This window comes from Zeus faber (genome assembly GCF_960531495.2).
Source record: "Zeus faber genome assembly, chromosome: 10".
Taxonomy (NCBI): Eukaryota; Metazoa; Chordata; class Actinopteri; order Zeiformes; family Zeidae; genus Zeus; species Zeus faber.
In genome coordinates this window covers 22,544,273-22,563,520 of record NC_137199.1, presented here as the reverse complement: position 1 = coordinate 22,563,520, position 19,248 = coordinate 22,544,273, and the positions used below count along the sequence as shown (strand labels likewise).

The 19,248-nt window shown below is 48.7% G+C and overlaps 1 protein-coding gene across 1 annotated transcript in view; it reads right to left on the bottom strand.

The window, feature by feature from the left end:
* Nucleotides 1-442: 442 nt before the first annotated feature.
* Nucleotides 443-19,248, bottom strand: part of efnb1 (ephrin-B1) — a 61,204-nt gene continuing 42,398 nt past the window's right edge. Inside the window, exons 3-5 of the mRNA XM_080008756.1 lie at nt 13,281-13,373; nt 7,060-7,182; nt 443-5,030 (exon numbers count right to left, since the gene is read on the bottom strand). Coding sequence (XP_079864882.1) covers nt 4,630-5,030; nt 7,060-7,182; nt 13,281-13,373 — 617 coding nt within the window. The 3' untranslated portion in view covers nt 443-4,629. The remainder of the gene's footprint in view (nt 5,031-7,059; nt 7,183-13,280; nt 13,374-19,248) is intronic.

The following is a 19,248-nucleotide window of genomic DNA, read 5'->3' as shown; positions in this document are numbered from 1 at the left end:
ACGCCAAGTGCAACCAATCAGATTTAATCATGTATGAATAAATGTAATTTCGGAGGACACCGGGGCAGAGAGGGCTGATATGGATATTAGTCACTATGCAAAAAGGCGTGTCCGTCCTTCCCGAATATGAATTTATGAAGCCTGCCTGTGATTTCAATCTGACTAATGTATCAGAACAGACCCATCTGTGTAGCAGTGACCCCCCGAGGAGAGGTTGCGGAGGCTGCGGCGGGAAGGCTTGGCTGTGGGGAAGCCTCACGCTTTTTTTTGCCGCCGCCGCCAACCCCAGATTGCTCAGTGGCAGGGAAGCAAGGTGCAACAGGAACCGGTTCAGAGGACAAGCCCGTTTAAACTCAATTTCTTTTTTTTTAGCTTTGCTCCAAAGGAAAAAAAAAAAAAAAAAAAAAAAAAAAAAGGCACGTGAACGAAGGTTCCATGGGAAAAAAATTTATTTATCAATAAGCGGTAGTTTCCAAACTGATGGAAGTTACTTCCATTTTAGCTGGTGCCAATAGGTTACGCTGAGAAGCGGGCGAGGAAAAAAAAAAAAAAAAAAAAAAAGAAAAAGGAAAAGTGAATGTCAAAAAAAAAAAAAAAAAGGAAATAAAATAAAAAACGACAATTATGATTCAAACACAAGGAAACAAATTCAACAGGTTTGTTTTTTTTCGCGTACACATGCACAATGAAAGAAATAATACTGTGGCTTGGAACAATAGCAGAAATCAACGTACACAGTGATGCCGACACCCTTGTGCTAAATAAGGAAGAGAGGGATGACAAAGGGGAAAGGGGGGAGGGAGGGAGAGAAAGTGAAGGAGAGAGCAACTCTAAAACAAAGGACCGCCTGGGAGATAATGAGTGGTGTAAACCGGATGATTTATTGGTGAGTGCTACACGGTCACACTCGTGTGTGCTCTCCTTCTCCCCCCACCCCCCCGCCACCCTCTCTCTCTCTCTCTCTCTCTCTCTCTCTCTCTCTCTCTCTCTCTCTCTCTCTCTCTCTCTCTCTCTCTCTCCCTCTCCCTCTCTCTCCCTCTCTGTCTCGGCCGATAGACCTATTATAACTGAGGAGAGATTAATCTTGCTGGACCGAATGCTTTTGTTACATCTCATAATGGAGTGGAAGGGGAAGGTAAGTCAGAGGCAGTGGAATAACACAGTCTTTCTGTGCAGAGTTAAGTGCCGTCCCCTGCAGCGAAAAGGGAACGTTTCAACGACCTGTATCCATTTCAAACGCTCCGCTCACCAACACAACGTTCCGAACGACAATTATCCTGTTGGACACTGAAAATGCAAAAACTCTGAAACCAAGTTGTTTTTTTTTTTGTATTTTTTTTTTGTTTTTCCCAAACACATGTGGAAACAAAGACTTTTTTCTTCTTCTTCTTCTTCTCTCTCTCTCTCAAGTTGTACAATACCAGACGCTGCAAAAAAGACAAAAAAAACAAAAAAAAAAACCCCAACAAAACGACAGCTTCATTGTGTGTCCATTGCGATATTCAATTTTACTCCGAAAGGAAAAATGAAAAGTTAAACATGTTGCAAACAGAGACAAAAATGCAAGGAGTCATACAAAACACACTTTAAAAAGACAGCTATTTACAAACAACATTACAAAAATCTAATCTTTAATTTTTTTTTCATAAGAGCAGTGTACAGGTGAAATTACATCTTAAAATCGGGCTCTATCCATATATTTACATTTCTCTGTTTTATCTCTTTGTGAATATATTTCGTTTTTGTTGCCAAATTTGAATAACATTAAATGGTACGCTATAATGAATGGGAATGAGAAATGGGTTTTGTGGTGATAGGTAATGACTCCCTTGGCTGGTGTAGGATTGCGGGGTGCACGTCGATTCCCAAACACAAATATATCACTTCAGATGAGTTTCGCAGGAGGGCCGGCGACTGCCGCAAAGTTGAAGCGCACGACCGCGAGAAACGGCAGCGGCGGGTGGGGGTTGGTGGGGGGTTTGGGGGCAGCTGCTTTGGCGGTTAACTCTGGGGGTTAAAACCACAGGCGGCAGCCATTTGGGTTCTTCTCTATGTTGCAGGGAGCGGGGTCTGGCATTCAGCTCAGCAGATGATAGGTGCCTGCGTAGGTGAATAAACATTAACTGCCACTCCACTCATTTGACTGGAGATAAACCCAGAGCCATCACTCTAAGAGTTTGCATATGTGTGTGTGTGCAGAGGTATATCCCTTATCTGCCCCCTTCTCTCCTCACACATCATTAACTGGGACTATGCTGTTCAGTATTTTGGCAGCCGCACTGCTCGGTGTACCTTCAGCTGCTAAGATGAGTTCCAGCACAGACAGCAAACGGCACATATAAGCACAACGTGTGCACAAACATGTCCAAACAAACACACACACACACACACACACGCACGCACTCACACACACATACACACACACTAACTTATAACCTGCATGTGCACGATTATATAGAGGCACGCATATTCTTAAATGCCACCCCCTCGAAAGCGGGTGTGCGCGTGACCCGTGCACAGACAGAAAAACACACCTAACCGCGCTCAATCCAGCCTGGGTGCTGCCGCCGTTCTGGGCTGTCTGATAGCGGACCTGGCGGGTGAACACCTTGACTGTGGAATATTGTGCGCGGCATTCGGATTCTAGACGCGACTGGCAGGATAAAATGGAAAAATGAACGACTCCTAAACCAGAACCGCAGAGCCCCGCCCCCCGCACCCGCACCCACACCCAGAGCCTCGGCCCCACAACCTCCTCTCTGTCTCTCTCCCAGGTCGGAGCCAAGTGACAGGAACACTTTCTCCCAAACTCATCTCCCCTGGCCGGTCGAGAGTGGGCAAAAAAAAAAAAGAAAGGGAAGATGGCACCTAGATTAGTCACATGCTGGCACAGCCGCCGACTGCTCCCTCCACTGAGTCATCCGCAGATGGCAGCCAACTGGCATCTGACAATACTGTAGCTTAAATTTGCTCGCAGTGAAGCGTCCAACCTATATAGGGCATCCTACCTATGTAGGCCATCCAATCAGGGAGGACCAGCCTACCTACGCCCTCCCAGCGTCAAACCGTTTCCTCCCCTTTAACGCCGCGGCCCTCGGCACCGCCGCCGCCGCCGCCGCCACCATCGCCAGGGGCTACGGCAAAATCTCAACTTGCCTGCTGTTCTCGAAAGCATCCGCCCTTAAGCTCGGCAGACACAATAAAACCTTCAGTCAGTGCCAAGTGGAGCACTGTGCGAGTTCTGTTCGGGGCAGATCTCAGGCATGTCGGCCTGTCTTGCTACAGTAACTCAGTGTTCCTCATCTCAGCCATTAGCGTCCTGCCCAGATACAGGACTGGCCTGAACATGTCCGTACCTCTTCCTCTTTTCCACCGAACGCACGCACACGCACAGACACACAGACACACAGACACACACACACACACACACACAAACACACACACACACACACACACACACACACACGCACACACGCACACACACACACTGCTACCTAGGACACACCCTACAATACACACTGGCAGGGAGTCATAAATTCTAGGGTAATGATTAAGACCTTATCAGACCAGTGGTAAAGTGATGTATTCCCAGAAAACACAATTCTGCACGTACAAATACCCACACACCCCCACACGCCCCCACACACACAAACACGCACATACACACAAACACACACTATCAGTAGTCCAGGTCAGGGTGTTTTACAGGTGACATGACGTGTGATAATGACATGGGTGGAAAGAAATCGGAGTGATAAGTGAGAACTACTGTATTCATCTCTATACATTGTGCACTTGTAGGAAAATCTAACAAAATACAACTGCTTTGTGAACTGAATCAGGGTTTTTTTTCGAGGAAGTCCTCCATCAAAAATATTAAGTAAGGCAAACATCAGAGGTGCGACGGGAGGGGGACCACACACATGAACACACATTTTGTGTCTGATACCTGAGCTATCTGGAGAGTCTCCTGGCCCAGCACAAAGCCCCGACTAGCACACCAACACGTACAAATACATACTACACACATGTACACACGTCCACGCACACACACGGCCATGCCCACACGCACACACGCACACACACACACACACACACACACACACACACACACACACACACACACACATACACAGGCTGAGCGGGGTTTTGGGCCTGTGTCTGCCTGTTCCTGGCTAGTGTGCTGGGATGATGTGTTTAATTGGGTGTAACACAGACTGCACTTGAGGGAACTAAACAAAGCAATATCCTGCCCACGAAGAGGGACAGCAAACCAGGAAAACTAGAGTTCCATCTGTTCGCCGGCAACCCCCCACCCGCCTCCATTGAACCGCAAGGGGCACGGGGACAGTGGGAGGTGGGCACGGGGGTTGTGGGGTTCAGACATCCAATCAAACAGAGTGTCTCTCTCAGTCAGTTCCCTGCTCCGCCGGTAACTGGTTAGTGTGTGTTCTCTCCAGATTTGCGCAGCAGGTGGTAGAAACAACATGGGCTTGAAGAAACACCAAGTCCCTCAAATGCAAAGGAAGAAAATGTTCGGCACCCCGCCGGAACATAAATCAAGCGCCCCCCTCCTCCTCCTCCTCCACCATCTTGACTCTGTTAAGCCCGGGCTGCTTGCGGAGAGCGTCAGACTTTGTAGTAGATGTTGGCGGGGCTCTGGGGAGGCATCTCCTGGACGATGTAGACGGGGTGGCCGTAGTCCCCGCTCACCTTCTCGTAGTGAGGGCAGTAGTTGTTCTCTGTCCGCAGCGGAATGATGATGTCACTGGGCTCCGTGCCCGCCGTGCCTCCGGGCATCTTGGGGTTGGACAGCGTGCTGAGTGACAGCGCCGAGGGCCGGGGCTGGCCGTGGGCGTGGGTGTTTTTCCGCGCGCGCTTGCGCATCTTGATGAGGAGGATGACGAGCAGGAGGATGAGCAGGAGGAAGATGATGCAGCCGGCCCCGATGGCGGAGAACACGGCCACCTTGGAGCCCAGGATCCCGTCGGAAGTGGCGCCGGAGCCCGACTGGTCCTGATTGATGTGACCTGGATAGGGAGAGCAGAAAGGGAGTCAGCGCTACCGAGGCTTGTCGGCTCATCAGCGGGATAAGACCCTATACAGCACAGTGGTTCTGTATATCTAGATGTGTAATGCTTAAACCAGCTGTGATCACATCTCCGTTTGTTGTCTGCTCTGCATGACTGGCAGGCCCATTGATGTAATCTAATCTAATTATCTTAATCAGAATGGAGCCCTAATGAAATCTGTAGTTGTCACTCAGCGGAACCCCAGATCCCGACTGAGATACGGCCGAGCCAAAAAAACAAGGAATGTTGTGTAGCATGACTCAGACACATTAATACAAAGCAAGGGGATATATGGGAAGAGAGATACGAGGGGAAGGGAAGGGAAGGGGAGAGGGGGCGCATTTATGAACATCTGATTTTGTTTTATGCTTTTGTCTGAGGTTCGGGGGGTTGGGGTGGGGGGCGTTTACAGAACGAGAGAGAGACTGGTTCCTCCTGTGTCTGAAATCCGAGCACAACCAAATATGTTTTTCATGTAGCCATGCAGCTGCTGCCAAAGCTGCCCTCCCTCCCTCCCCCATTACTGTCCATGACCCCCTCCCTCGATTTACACACACGCACGCACGCACGCGCGCAGACACACGCACGCACGCACGCGCGCAGACACACACACACACACACACACACACACACACACACACACACACACACACACACACACACACACACACACACACACACACACACACACACACACACACACACATACCTTCCGTGACTTCCATCCCCACTAATGACTGTGTGTCTCTCCACTTGACTGACCACTCTGCACTTAACCATTTGCTGAAAAGGGATACTGCGCCTTATCATAAGTAATGACATCACTGAAAGCTGCCGATCTCTCCCTTATCGTGAAATCAGAGGCGGAGGGGTGTGTGTTTGTGTGTGTGTGTGTTTGTGTGTGTGTGTGTCTGTGTGTGTGTGTGTGTGTGTGTGTGTGTGTGTGTGTGTTTGTGGTGGGGGTGGGGGGGGGGGTGTACATTCCCGAGCAGAGCACTGAAGCGTCGCTGTCAAAAAATCTCATTCCTGAAATATCAGCTCTCATACTGCAGTGACGCGTCCTTCATTCCAACCTCCCCTTCCTGACTCTGCATAGTAACTGATCTAACGACGGCAGACAGGTAAGAGCCTGAAAAGGGAGGGGAAAAGTAATGTCTCCTCTCCATATTATCTTTTTATAGGCCAACTAATGTTGAATAAGCAATTATTAAGTGGGGAAGGCTTATCGCTTTGGGACAGGAGGAAGCGACACGACTTGGCAGAGTTTCTTGGGCTATACAGGCTGGAGGAGGTATAGGCAGAGACTAATGGGAATACACCGCGTGGACCCTCAAGGAAATGGAAGGAGAAAAAAAAATGAAGAGCGCAAGACAAGAGAGGACAATCCCGAGGAGGCTCAAATGACTGCTTCAATAATCGACGCTTTTAAATCTCCATTAATCTGAAATCCTAATGAAGATAAAGAGAGACGGATTATAAAGAGTGTGTGTCTCCTGGTGCAGCTCGGCTCGTGTGCACAGTTTGATGTGGAGCTGTGCGTTCTTTGAGGGGTTTTCATACTGTTTTAGTTGAGTTACACAGCATTGTCTTATCAAACTGTGGTTCTCCACCTAGTTTGGCATGCTGACCCCCGCCCCCCTTGAAAACAAAGGGATGCCTACGGCATGAGTCAGCCTCGGGAACAAAGGAGGTGAACAGTGAGCAGGAGCCAAAGTACTATATTTATTTTGTATTTCAAGGAAGAGCCTGAATAATTATTAAGGGAAGCCTGGAGGCTGTGAATATTCATTGTCTCAGGAGGAGAAAAAATGATTTAAAATATTTCGATTTTACCAAAATATTTGTATTCCTATAATTGTTTGCTTTAAACTGGATGATTTCCGTAAGGGGGGTGGGGGGGGGGGGCAGCCCCGCCGAGGCTGCTCAAGGAGACGGCCTCTATTTGTTGGTGTTTGGTGGTTGACCCACAGTGTCAACAGGAACTCACCAGTATTTCCGGGGATCACGGGGCCAATCCGGCCCTGGTCCGGCGGGACGGGACTGGACTCTGGTACTTGATTGTCCACCGACGTCTCCGGGACCACGGGATCTGGCGCCACGGCGTTGGGATCTGCGGGAAACCGGGAAAAAAAACAAAAAAAAAAAACGGAACTGAAAACTCAACTCCCGGTGTGTCGCGTACCCGCGCGTCCGTAACATCCCCCTCCGACATGGACCGTCGTATCATTTATACATCGTTTCAAAGGCTGTGCGAGGATCGCACCGGGGGGGGGAGGCGAGGCGAGCTCGCAAACGTCCGGGGAACAGACCACAGAATCCCTGTTCCGTGAGCGCACATCTCTATCAGTGACTCCTTTAGCAAACACTCAGACAGGCACTTCCCACAGCGACACGTTTGCAAGAGCACGGGGCGCACGCGCACACTTAGGGAAATGTATATACACACACACACACACACACACACACACACACACACACACACACACACACACACACCGCGCGGCGCATACACTTACAATACACTTAGGCGTGGCAGAATGGGGGTAAAGTAGTTATATATTAACTTTTTATTGTTTTACATTATTCATCACGTTAAAAGGCCATAATATGTCTTATTTATCACTCCGGCTTTGACTCAGCCTGAAAGAAGCACACTTTTGGGGAGGTGAGGGGAGAATAGGACGACAGGAAGGAGAGGAGATGAGTTGGGGAGGGGAGGGAGGGGCTGCAGCGGCTGTAGGGCAACAGCATTGGGCTAAATGGAGAAAAGACAGTTTATCAGTCTGTCTGTTGCCATGTCAGCACGCAGCACTTTGAAGCCCCTGCGAGGGTAAACACTGGTGGGGTCCGCGTCCGCGTCTTCGTCTTTATTCTTTATGAGGGCAGGGCCGGCAGACGGGGGGGTGGGGGTGGGGGGTGGGGGGGTTATAAACTCGCCGAAATCCAGCCCGATGACTCCGCACTATACTACCAGATAATTCTCCTCTTTCTGCCCTTATCTGCATCTGCCCCAAGGGCTTCCCAAGGGGGTGCAGCAGTTATGTAAAAAAGACTGAAAAAGGGTGTGTGTGTTTGTGTGTGTGTGTGTGTGTGTGTGTGTGTGTGAGTGTTTGGTTGATGTGCGTGTGTGTGCGTGCGCGTGCGCGTGTGTGTGTGCGCGTGTGTGCGTGTGTGTGTGTGCGCGCGTGTGCGTGAGCCAAAAGGCCCCGGCAGTCCGTCCGATGTCTATTTCCACTCTGGGTTTGGCTGAAGCTCTTTGCGGAGGAAAATGACAGAGGAGGAGGCTGGCAGAAATGAAAGAGACAAAATAGACGACGGCAACGATGGAGAGAGAGAGCGAGAGAGAGCGAGAGAGAGAGAGAGAGAGAGAGAGAGAGAGAGAGAGAGAGAGAGGAAAGGAAGGAGAACAAAAGAATCGGACACAATTCGTCTTTTATTTTTTATTTTTTTGTTACTTGCGGTGGTTTTTTTAGTTGTTGTCGTTATTTTCGCCTTTGCCAAATATGAACCACATGTTGACGGGGAGCGACTGTCTCCCCCCGCGATGTCCAGTCCACCGCGGGGCTCCATGGCGACGGCGGTGGTGTTGAGGGGACGGGAGGGGGGGGACGGGGGGCTCGCCTTTCGGCTGTTGTGCAGTGTCAATAATAGATGAGGGAAGACAGGGGTGAGCAGTGGGAACATTCACGGATATGAGAGGACACGACGCGATCTGATTCACTGCCTGCCTGGAACCCGGCGACGGAGCATGTGCAGCGAGCGTTCTAATGTTCTGACCCATTTCTTTTTCCTTTTTTCTTTTTTCTGTCTCCGGCGCGTACTGCTGACATTTCCCTTAGCTATGCAGACAGCAGCTATCTCAGAACTGCCAAACCACCAGAAGGAGGGGAGAGAGAGAGAGAGAGAGAGAGAGAGAGAGAGAGAGAGAGAGAGAGAGAGAGGGAGGGTGAGAGGGACACAGAGAGTGAGTGACGGGGAGGAGAAGGGCGAGGAAGGGAGGTGGTGGTGGTGGGGGTGGTGGAGAAGGGAGCAGTGAGTCAACATATTTTTAATGAACACAGTGTCAAGACGGCGTGGTCCCGGCGAGCGGAGGGCTGCGTGGCGCGGGGATCGGATGAAATACGCTCTCTCTCTCTCTCTCTCTCTCTCTCTCTCGGCGTGTAAAGAAATGCCTCACGCTTCGCCCTCGCCACCCGCCGCGCCCCCCACCCCCCCGGGATAAATGCAAATGTTAAATTAAAAAGAACGAGCGCGCCACATTTGCCCCGCACACTGGGGTGATTTAGCGATTTCGCAAGAGTGAGTGGACGAATGGGAAGATCCCGGAGATTTGGCCGGGGAATGTCCTGGCATTCAGCTGCTGAGCCTCAGGAAGTGTGCCTCAGACACGATAGCATCTGGGGAAAGTGCCAGCGAGGGGGGGCCGGCCTGCTGGGGGGGGGGGGACGGGGACGGGGACTTTACATCTCCTTCCAAAATAAATATATATTTTTTTCATTTACATATATATATATAGATATTTCTTTCTTCCATCACGCTACGTGAGGCGCAGTGACCCGTGCGGCTCCGAGGAAAAAGCGAAAAGCAGTCTAATCATATTACGATACTTCTTGAGGGGGAGCGGGTCGAGACGGAGCGGGAGCGAGAGAGAGAGAGCGAGGGAAACAAAAATCATTCTAACCTTGCTCACGGGTATTTTTCCGGCAAAAAAATAAATAAATAAAAATCTGTGAGTGGTGAGTGTGGTCTATATATTAAACACACAGCATCCACACAGCCCAAGGAGCGGTGGAAGTAGGAGCAGCTGGCCAAAAGCATCTTTTTTTCTAACAAGGTTTGTAGGGCACGCTGATTCTGAGTGACAGATAGCTCGCAGACTGTTTTGAGAAATGAGCGCAGGCCCTGCTGAAATTTAGGAACAGCCGTAGGCAATACTCCGTTGGGAGTAAAAAAAAATATATATATATATATATATATATATATATATATATATATATAAGAATTTACGAGACAGTTGCTTTTCCACCACTTTCGACTACGGGAGAAAACACTCAATGACGGCGGCGCTCGCTCACTCGCTCGCTCGTGAGAGCCCGGGCTCCGTCCCGGTCCCCGTGTCCGTGCCTGGGTTTCTCATCGGGCGACGGCTTTACAATCCCCAGAAATTGTTGTCATTGAGATAAATTGACCTAGATAAACGGATAACGCGTGGCCGGCCTTGATCTGCTCAGAAGGGTTTAGACGGTAACGCACAAGATTCGTTTTTTTCTTTCGGTCTATTCACTGGGTCTGGTTGTGGCTCCAGCAGCCTGTAAGATTCTCCTTTCTCCCCTGAGCATCGGGAGACACTGCTGTCAACGCATTTGCCAACATTCCCCTCATATACACAGGAACTGAACAAACACACACACACGTCACATGCACACGCACACGCACACACACACACACACACACACACACACACACACACACACACACACACACACACACACACACACACACACACACAGAGACATCTGCATATTTCTGCCTCTTTGGATTCCTCTTTTTCCTTTAGTTGTGACAGATAGAGCAGGAAAGCTGGAAGCGGAGCATTATGGCAGGCAGATGTTCCCCCGAAATGTTGTTTCAGTGTCTGTTTTGGTCAGAACAACCACACTGCGAGAGATGAAATGTTTAGAGTGTAACACATCTGTGTACTGTACGCTGTCAAAATCAGGATATGGACGTCCTCATAGTGGACAAAAACAACGTCTAGAAAGTGAAGTACGTGATGCGAACCAAATGTTGTGTTCAAGGATATCCAAACAAAGGCGGTTTGTTTACCCCCAGTGATTTTTAGATGCCTTACCTAACCCTGCACTTACACTGTACGTCGGCATTCCGCTAAACACGCATTCCTCCTCGGACAGATTATAGGAACGGGGTGTGTTCACTTTCGATTACACGTGAGACATTTCGGGTAATCAGGAGGTGAAATGAAGAAGCTTCATGTCTCGTTCTGAAGCCCCACCCTCTTCCGTTTTATTTGGGGGGGGGGGGGCGCTTTGCTCACGCGAGTTGGGTGAAAACATCTAATTTCATGAGAAATTCATTCCAATAAAGAGAGGGTCCATGTTTGGAATACTGGATGTGACACGCACTTCAAGACTGAAAGAAAAAGCATATCGACACCTAACTTGATATATCCAGTCAATATTAAATGGTATTTGGAGGTCACAAAGAAAGTCTGAAAAGCAATTAAATCAGTTGAGTCTAAATAGATTTTTGAGGGTATGACATGTTATGCCTCTCACAAAAAACTACATTTGCTTTCATGATTCTGAATGAGGACATTCAGGATGTTACTCCAGGGAAAAAATATCAAATAGATATATACAGTTTAAATACATTTTAGCCTCTAAATTCACAAGAATTAAAGTTTCTTTGTACCATAATGATTGTGGTATCCCCCCCATCAAAAAATAAAATAAAATAATAATAAAAGTAAAACAATAATGATAATAATAATAATAATAATAGCAATATTTTTATTTGGCTTAATACAGCAAATATAAAATTCATAGAAGATTATTTTGTTTGTATTTACAATACAAAATTGCCCTTGAATTCTGTGTCAAAAGGCCTTTTTCAACTTGGAATGGATTGTTTTGATATTTAGATTTTTTTTTTTTGCCAAAAGCTGCAGATACTGTTTTACAAAGTGTATACACTGGTATTTAGTCTGGAATTTCACTTACCATATAATCAGAGCAGCAACACAAGCTGCTCTTTAGAACCATGAGGAACTGCTCCTGCAAACCCTAATTTACTCCCAAAAGCAAGTAAGCTACGGGGATTATAATTATGACCAACAAAATATTTTTTTTATCTAGTGTCTCACATCAACATTTCCTATTTTTGAATGAGATTGAATTACATCTTGGAAATGACTTGTAAATATTTAATTTGGTAATTATTTGGTCATTAAATGTGGATAACAAAATTGTTTATACAACAGAATTAGGCTATACAACAACATTTATTTATTGATTTATCTATTGATGTCTATTTTCTTATGTTTTAATTTTTCTATTTGTCTATTTATTTATTTGTCTATTTATCTTAAATTTTTTACCTGTTGATGTATGTATCTATTTATTTATTTATCTATTCCTTTGTCGATTTAGGATCCCTATTGTTATTGCCGGGATTTTTTTATTTAATCTTCTCAGCATTTTTTATATTACCAACCAAAGTTATATAAGTCCAAACCCAGTCCCTCAGGACTAATTGGCACCAAGCCACTTACAGACACGTAGACAGGCAACTTGAGCCGATGTTGCGTTTAAAGGAAACTCAGAAAACTGTAACTCGTGCTGTCTTTTACAAAACCACCGAAAACTATAATCGGTCACAGAAGGCGTATTTGCACCACAGGAGGTTCTCAGAACCTTCGGAGGAACCGACCCTTTCTGTTCATGCACTGCATGATCCCTGAACGATTTAAATTGTTAAAACACGGTTCTGGAGGAACATCCAAACTAAACGACACAAGAGGAACGTTCGGTGCACGGTGACCGGTCCAGACCTAAGTCCGCGTTCAGTGGTGGAACACATGAAAAATTTGATACTTAATCTAAAGTAAACATGTCTTTATTTAAGAACAATTTATTTCAAACATTAAATGAACTTGAAAAAATAAAAAATAAATTAAAAAGCGTCCCTCTGGCCCCGACCTCACAGCGGACTGGGAGCACCCCTCATCAAGACAAGTCTTCCTCGGTGTAACCCAAACCCAGCCCCGTCACCCTGGGTGGCGAAGTGGATCGCCATTGCAGCGCCGTACGGACGTCGTATCGCAGTCCGGAAACGGTCTGTTCACGGCATTGCGGAAAAATTGAAAACTAAAAAAGCACCTCACACAACTAAACTGGACCCTGTGCGTTGCTGCCTGCAGCTATATTTATGTATTGAATTGAACGGGAGGGGGATTCAAACAATCGCTTGAACGTGCGCCGCACACCTCCCACACCTCAACCAAACATCTTTAACACAACCTCCCGGGTCCGACGTTGCCGCAGGTTACAAGCGAGCAAAGTCACCGACGAAGACACAAAGTGAAATGGGGAGGGGGCTGGGTGAAAGGAAAAAAAAATCTAAATGTGAGAGCAAAGTGAAACGTGGCTTTGAGGCAGCGTTCCACATGCAAGGTGAGCGCCCGCTTACCTTGTCCGACTTTCATGATGACTTTCATGGCTCGGCTCTTGCACACGCCTCCCTCCCGGTTCTCCAGGCCCTCCACGGTGCCGTTGGATGTAGCTGGAGGCGGGTGGGGGTGGGGGGGACGGGGGTGCAAGGACAGGAGAAGGAGGAGGAGGGGGGTGGAGGGTGGCGCGTGGGAGGGAAAGAGTGAAGGAGAGGGAGGAGAAGAGACCATGACACATTGGTTAATGAGCACGTCCATTGCACAGAGGACTAATCAATATTTACGACAAGCACTGATTAGCTGTTCCAGTGATTAGGCATCCTCAACCCTCAATCAGGCACCACCCAGCCCCACTCCGACTCCACCCACACTCCCCCCACCCCCCATCCCCACCCCCACGAACCTTCCCACCCTCCCCCGGACAGTATCTCTCATTAACACAATAAAGTTGAGTCAAATGAATGGAACAACATTAGAGACTGCTGAGGGACGTGGAAGGGAGAGGTGGAGAGCAGAACATGGCCAGACCTGTGTGTGTGCATGTATGTGTGTGTGTGTGTGTGTGTGTGTGTGTGTGTGTGTGTTTGCGTGTGCGTGCGTGCGCATATTTTAGCAGTGAGACATGCCAGGGAGAGTTCCAGCTGCTTGCCAAGTCCTGGAGCAGCTTATTCCCTCTGAGCCACATGTGTCATTACTCGCTGGTAGAGCTGAGAGCTAAATGCTTGCCTGCTTGAGTGTGTGAGTGTGTGTGTGTATGCATTCATTTTGGTTTTCCCATTTATGCATTTATGCATATGTATTTGTGTGTGCGTGTGTGTGTGTGTGTGTGTGTGTGTGTGTGTGTGTGTGTGTGTGTGTGCGCAAGGGAGCATTCTGCACATTCTGCTGTGACTCGAGCGAGCGGCAGAGACGCGGGTTGTTTATTCACCGTCACAGCGGGGCTGGCAGACACCGTGACACAATTGGTCGTCTATTTTAAGGGTCCGAATAATGACCTAGGGGTGATGAATGTGACTGTGACCTTAACTCCAAGCAACTGAGCACACAGAGCTATGTGCATTTATATATACGCGTGGGCGGGCGCGTGCGTGTGCTAGGGTTTCTTTCTGTGTGCGTGTGCGCGCGTGTGTGTGTGCGAACACACGCCTGGCTGCATTTGCCTGTTAGCCAGCACACGATGTGATGGCAGCTCTAATTTCGGAATTCCCCAAATGATCTCCATCTCCGCTTAGTCTGCCTTTCCAACACACTCCCTTCCCTTCCCTTTTGTTTCTCTTCCTCCCATTATCCACGTCTAGAGCTCCCCCTCTTTTTCGCTCACTTCATTTTTTTCTTTTTTTGTTATATCTACGCTATCTGGCTCTGCTTCCTCCCCCTCCCTCCCTCTCCTTCCCTCTTAACTCAATGACCGTCTCCCCGGGTGATTGCTTCAGATGGTACATTCATTATGACGGGATGGGCTCGGAGAGGGTGCTTATCTAATGATGACACAAAGAGAGACGGACTCCAGCCAGAGGGCGGGACGGGGGCCTTTTTTTTTTTTTTTTTTTTTTTTTTTCCCCAAATACCACAGAGAAAAGGTGCGTCGCCCAAACGCGCTGGCTTCCGGTGGCCATAGATGAACGTTTTTTTTCCTTCGAAAAAAGGATTGGACACCGGCATAACGGTCTAATATCGCAATCAGGTTGATACCAGCTGGAAAAAAAGAAAAAGTGCGGAAAAAGTCTCTGAAACAAAAGTCTCCGCGGAGCTTGTCCGGTTGACCGATGGCTTGGCATTCCGGGGTGTAATTAATGTTGACATTTTGCGGCGCTGAGGGACATTAGTTCAGCTCCGCACTCCCGGACTGGAGGGGTGGAGGAGAGGAAACAAAACCACTGACCCTCGTTATATTATTTGTTAAACTCTCAAATCAAAATAGTATTGTATTACAAACTCCACAAAGGGCTGTTTTGTTATGGTAGCAGGGCTATGGTAATAACCAACTGTAATATTGTGATAATGGGGGGATAATATTTGCCATGATCCCTCTGATGATGTGGCGGGAGCGTTCGGAGGCACCGCGGTGGAGACACCCCCCGCCCCGACTGGACCGGACCAGACTGGACCGGACCGAGCCGCCGGCCGTCCCTCCGCCCCGAACGGCCCCAGTCGCCCCGAACGCCACTCACGGGCCCCTCCTGCCATTTTTCCAGCCCATTTCTCCACTTTGGTACAAAAAAGGGGGGGGGCAAGGTTATACAAAAATGAGCTCTTTGAGGACGGGTGGGGGGGGGGGGGGGGGGGGCTCAAAGCCGCTCGAATAATCTGGCGAAGAGCAAGCGAGCGTCATGCTCGGAATTTTATATCCGCACGGGGAGAGCAAATCTTCTCGCTGTTAACTCGCTTCTGTCGTCTAAATTAACCATTCCTTTAGGCTGACTGAGCAGGCCTCGGCATTACCGATGTGGTATGATAAGTTGCTCCTTTAAGGCGCCACTTAAGGTGAGCGAGTGCGGAAGAGGAAGAGACGGATCGAGAACGGGGGGGGAGAGAGAGAGGGAGGGAGAGAGAGAGAGAGAGAGAGAGAGAGAGCATGGGAGAGCGAGAGAGAGAGAGAGGGAGAGAGAGAGAGATGGGGGATTTATAGACAGATGATGACTTTATGCGCTGTTTGTATTCAAACCATTACAAATGTCAAATATTCCGGGGCCCTACGGTGCCGTTTGGCAAATTCCCGATCCGATTGAGCGCGTCCAATTGCCACCACGTCTCCTACGCGTTACAGCCTCGCCAGCCCGGGGGAGCGGCAGGCGAGAAGACAGCGAGGCTGTAAACGAGGCTTGATCGCCCCGACCTTTCACCTGCTTCCGGTACACAACGTGTGCTTATGTGTGTCGTGCCAGAGTTCAGTCCGAAGCTACGTTTCTAAAGCCCCGACCGGGACGCCGCGCCAGTTTTTTTTTTTTTTTTTTTTTTAATCTGAAAGCCTCTTGCTCTCTTTCTCTCCATCTCTCTCTCTCTCTCTCGCGCTGTTTCAATATTTTTTCTCTCGCCGCGCTTTTACCTCCCTCCATACTGACGTTAATCCAAATCTGGATTTCCAGATATTAAGGGGCTGACGGTCATGTCATGTTTTGGAAAGGGGAATTAGGTCCTCCTCCTGTGTGTCTAGATGGATATGGAAAAAAACACACACACAAACACACACACACACACACACACACACACACACACCCACACACACACACACACACACAGGAGGGGATAAAGCAAAAACGTGGCACCAGGAACAAAGGCCTCTGCCGTCACGTCTAATGATTCAGCGGAACGCCGTGTTCAACATGGCCGACGCTCCGCAACACTGCTAAGACTTGACGATCGCATGGAGGAATGCTTCTGCTATTCACATTGTTTTTCAGCTAGTTTTTTTTTGTGTGCAGTTTAAGGGCCCCCGTCGTGAGTGCGGATCGTCAGCCATGGAGTGACTGGGCGTAGGAGAACAAAAGATCTCCAGCTGCTGAAGTCATAAGAGGAACCAGGTGCCAAATGTTGATGTTGGGAAATATGTACGGCAAAGAATGTATCAACCGAGAGAGAGCGAAGAGAGCGAGAGATTTGGCCTGGAACAAAGGCTCCTGTTCCAATATACCGCAAAGACGCGCATACACAGATACACACAGCGCACATAACGTCACACCGCTTCTGCTCAGAGCAACACGGATTCACATCCTCGCTGATGGACGCACAAATCAGATCCAGACACACTACCTCCCACCCCCACACACACAAAACACACACACACACACACACGGGCGTACAAGGACGATCATGTCTTTAGGGGTGGACTGGACCAACCACTCTACCCCCCTCTGGGCTCCGGGGAGCGAGGGAGTGAGGAGGAGAGAGAGAGAGATGGGGGTGGTGAAGACAAGACGAGCCCGACGGAGGTGTGCGCGTGTGTGCGCGTGTGCGTGTGTGCACGCATGCGTGTGGGGTGGGGGTGGGGGGGTGCAGCAGGTCTATAGTTATTCTCAGGTCTGCTAAATGAGGTCACTCAGGTGGTCCGGCTGAATACATTCCACATCTCCATCATGAATCATCTGCTGCTTATTATTATTCCCCCCCGATCGCCTGGGGGAGTGGTGGTGCTGCGGGGGGGGGGTTAACTTTTATACAGAACAGCCACTATGTATGTATGTATGAATGTGTGTGTGTGTGTGTGTGTGTGTGCACGCGCGCACACACACTTTTGCCCGTAGCGCCGATAGAGGGGAGGATAGAGATAGCCCATGTGACAGACAGAGAGCAGGTTGTTTAATGAGAAAGTGGATGAGAGGTGACATTCATTGGCTACCTCTCACAGTGCCGCTGCGCCGCCCCCGGCCCCCACCCCCTCCTCCCCCCCCAGCTCCACCCACTTTGTTCAGACTTCCACCTGGATGAATGGTGCTCGGGAGCAATGCTTGACGCAATAACCACCCTGTAATAATGTCTACTAACACACACAGACACACACACACACACACACACACACACACACACACACACACACACACACACACACACACACACACACACACACACACACACTAAAAAAGACAACAACAACTGAAAAACACTGTCTGATCACTGAGGGAGGAAATAAAGACCGCAAGACACACACACACACACACACACACACACACACACACACAAGGCAGCATTTTATCCATTTGAGGCGAAATAAAGAGCTAAACTCCGTCGCCTCAGCCTCGCGCGTGTGTATCAAATGGAGCGTCGCGGCAGAAAAAGGTATTTTCTAATAGGCCGGATATTCCTATCTCTGCTTTCTGTTTACATTAACAGAAGCGAGTGGAAGTCAGGAGAAGGGAAAGGAGTGGCCATTTGCAGAAAATATTTCACCCATGAACGAGGTTTATGGGCCCGATTCCAGAGATTAACCACCCCCCTATGAGCCAGGCACACACACACACACCACACACACACACACGGACAAAAACACACCCAGAGTGAGGTTGGCAGACTGGAATAATACTGGGGGGGATCTGGATGTTTGCCCTTTGAACCTTTTCTAATCCAGAGTATTAGGCCATGCTAAAGCCTGATTATGGCAGAATGAAATGGATCTAAATAGATGTCCCAGCCCATCAAGCCTCCATTTCTTTGTCCCAGAAATAGAAATGGAAATCTGTAATCAACCTCCAACCTCTCTCTCTCTCTCTCTCTCTCTCTCTCTCTCTCTCTCTCTCTCTCTCTCTCTCTCTCTCTCTCTCTCTCTCTCTCTCTCTCTCTCTCTCTCTCTCTCTCTCTCTCTCTCTCTCTCTCTCTCTCTCTCTCTCTCTCTCTCTCTCTCTCTCTCTCCCACACACACACACATACTCACAGCCTCCTCCAAAGTCTTGGCTCTCCACCGTCAAGGCCAACACCAAGGAGAAATTCATTCATACTTTTTCATATAATCTCAGATGAATTTCGCTGGCTCGGTTGACCGTTTTCCTTCTCCCTCCCGAATAAAACATGACGCGCAATACAAGAATACAGTCGCATCATCTCCATTTCCGCCCGGCGCCCGCACCTACTCGCTCCGAGCAGAGTCCGGTATTAAATTTCACTTTCATCACCAGTGATTTTGACACGTCTGATTTAATTGGATCTTTTTTCTTTGACACAATCTAAGTGTTTTTTGTTTTGTTTTTTATGCTGGTGATGTAGCAGCGTAGCTGCAGCGTGTGACGGTGGCCGCTGGGAGCAGGTGTGTGGCAGGTGCTGTCGGCAGGTAGCAAGCGTGAGCGGCAGGATCTTTGGGTTGTTAGCAGCCACTGAGCAGCGAGCAACCAGCAGAGAGCCGAGCACACGAAGGATTTCCATGTGAACCTTCAAATACAACACACTTACAGTTACGGTAGGTGTTAGACGCATATATACAGTGTGTGTGTGTGTGTGTGTGTGTGTGTGTGTGTGTGTGTGTGTGTGCTTGTGTGTTAAGCACACAGACTTCATACATAC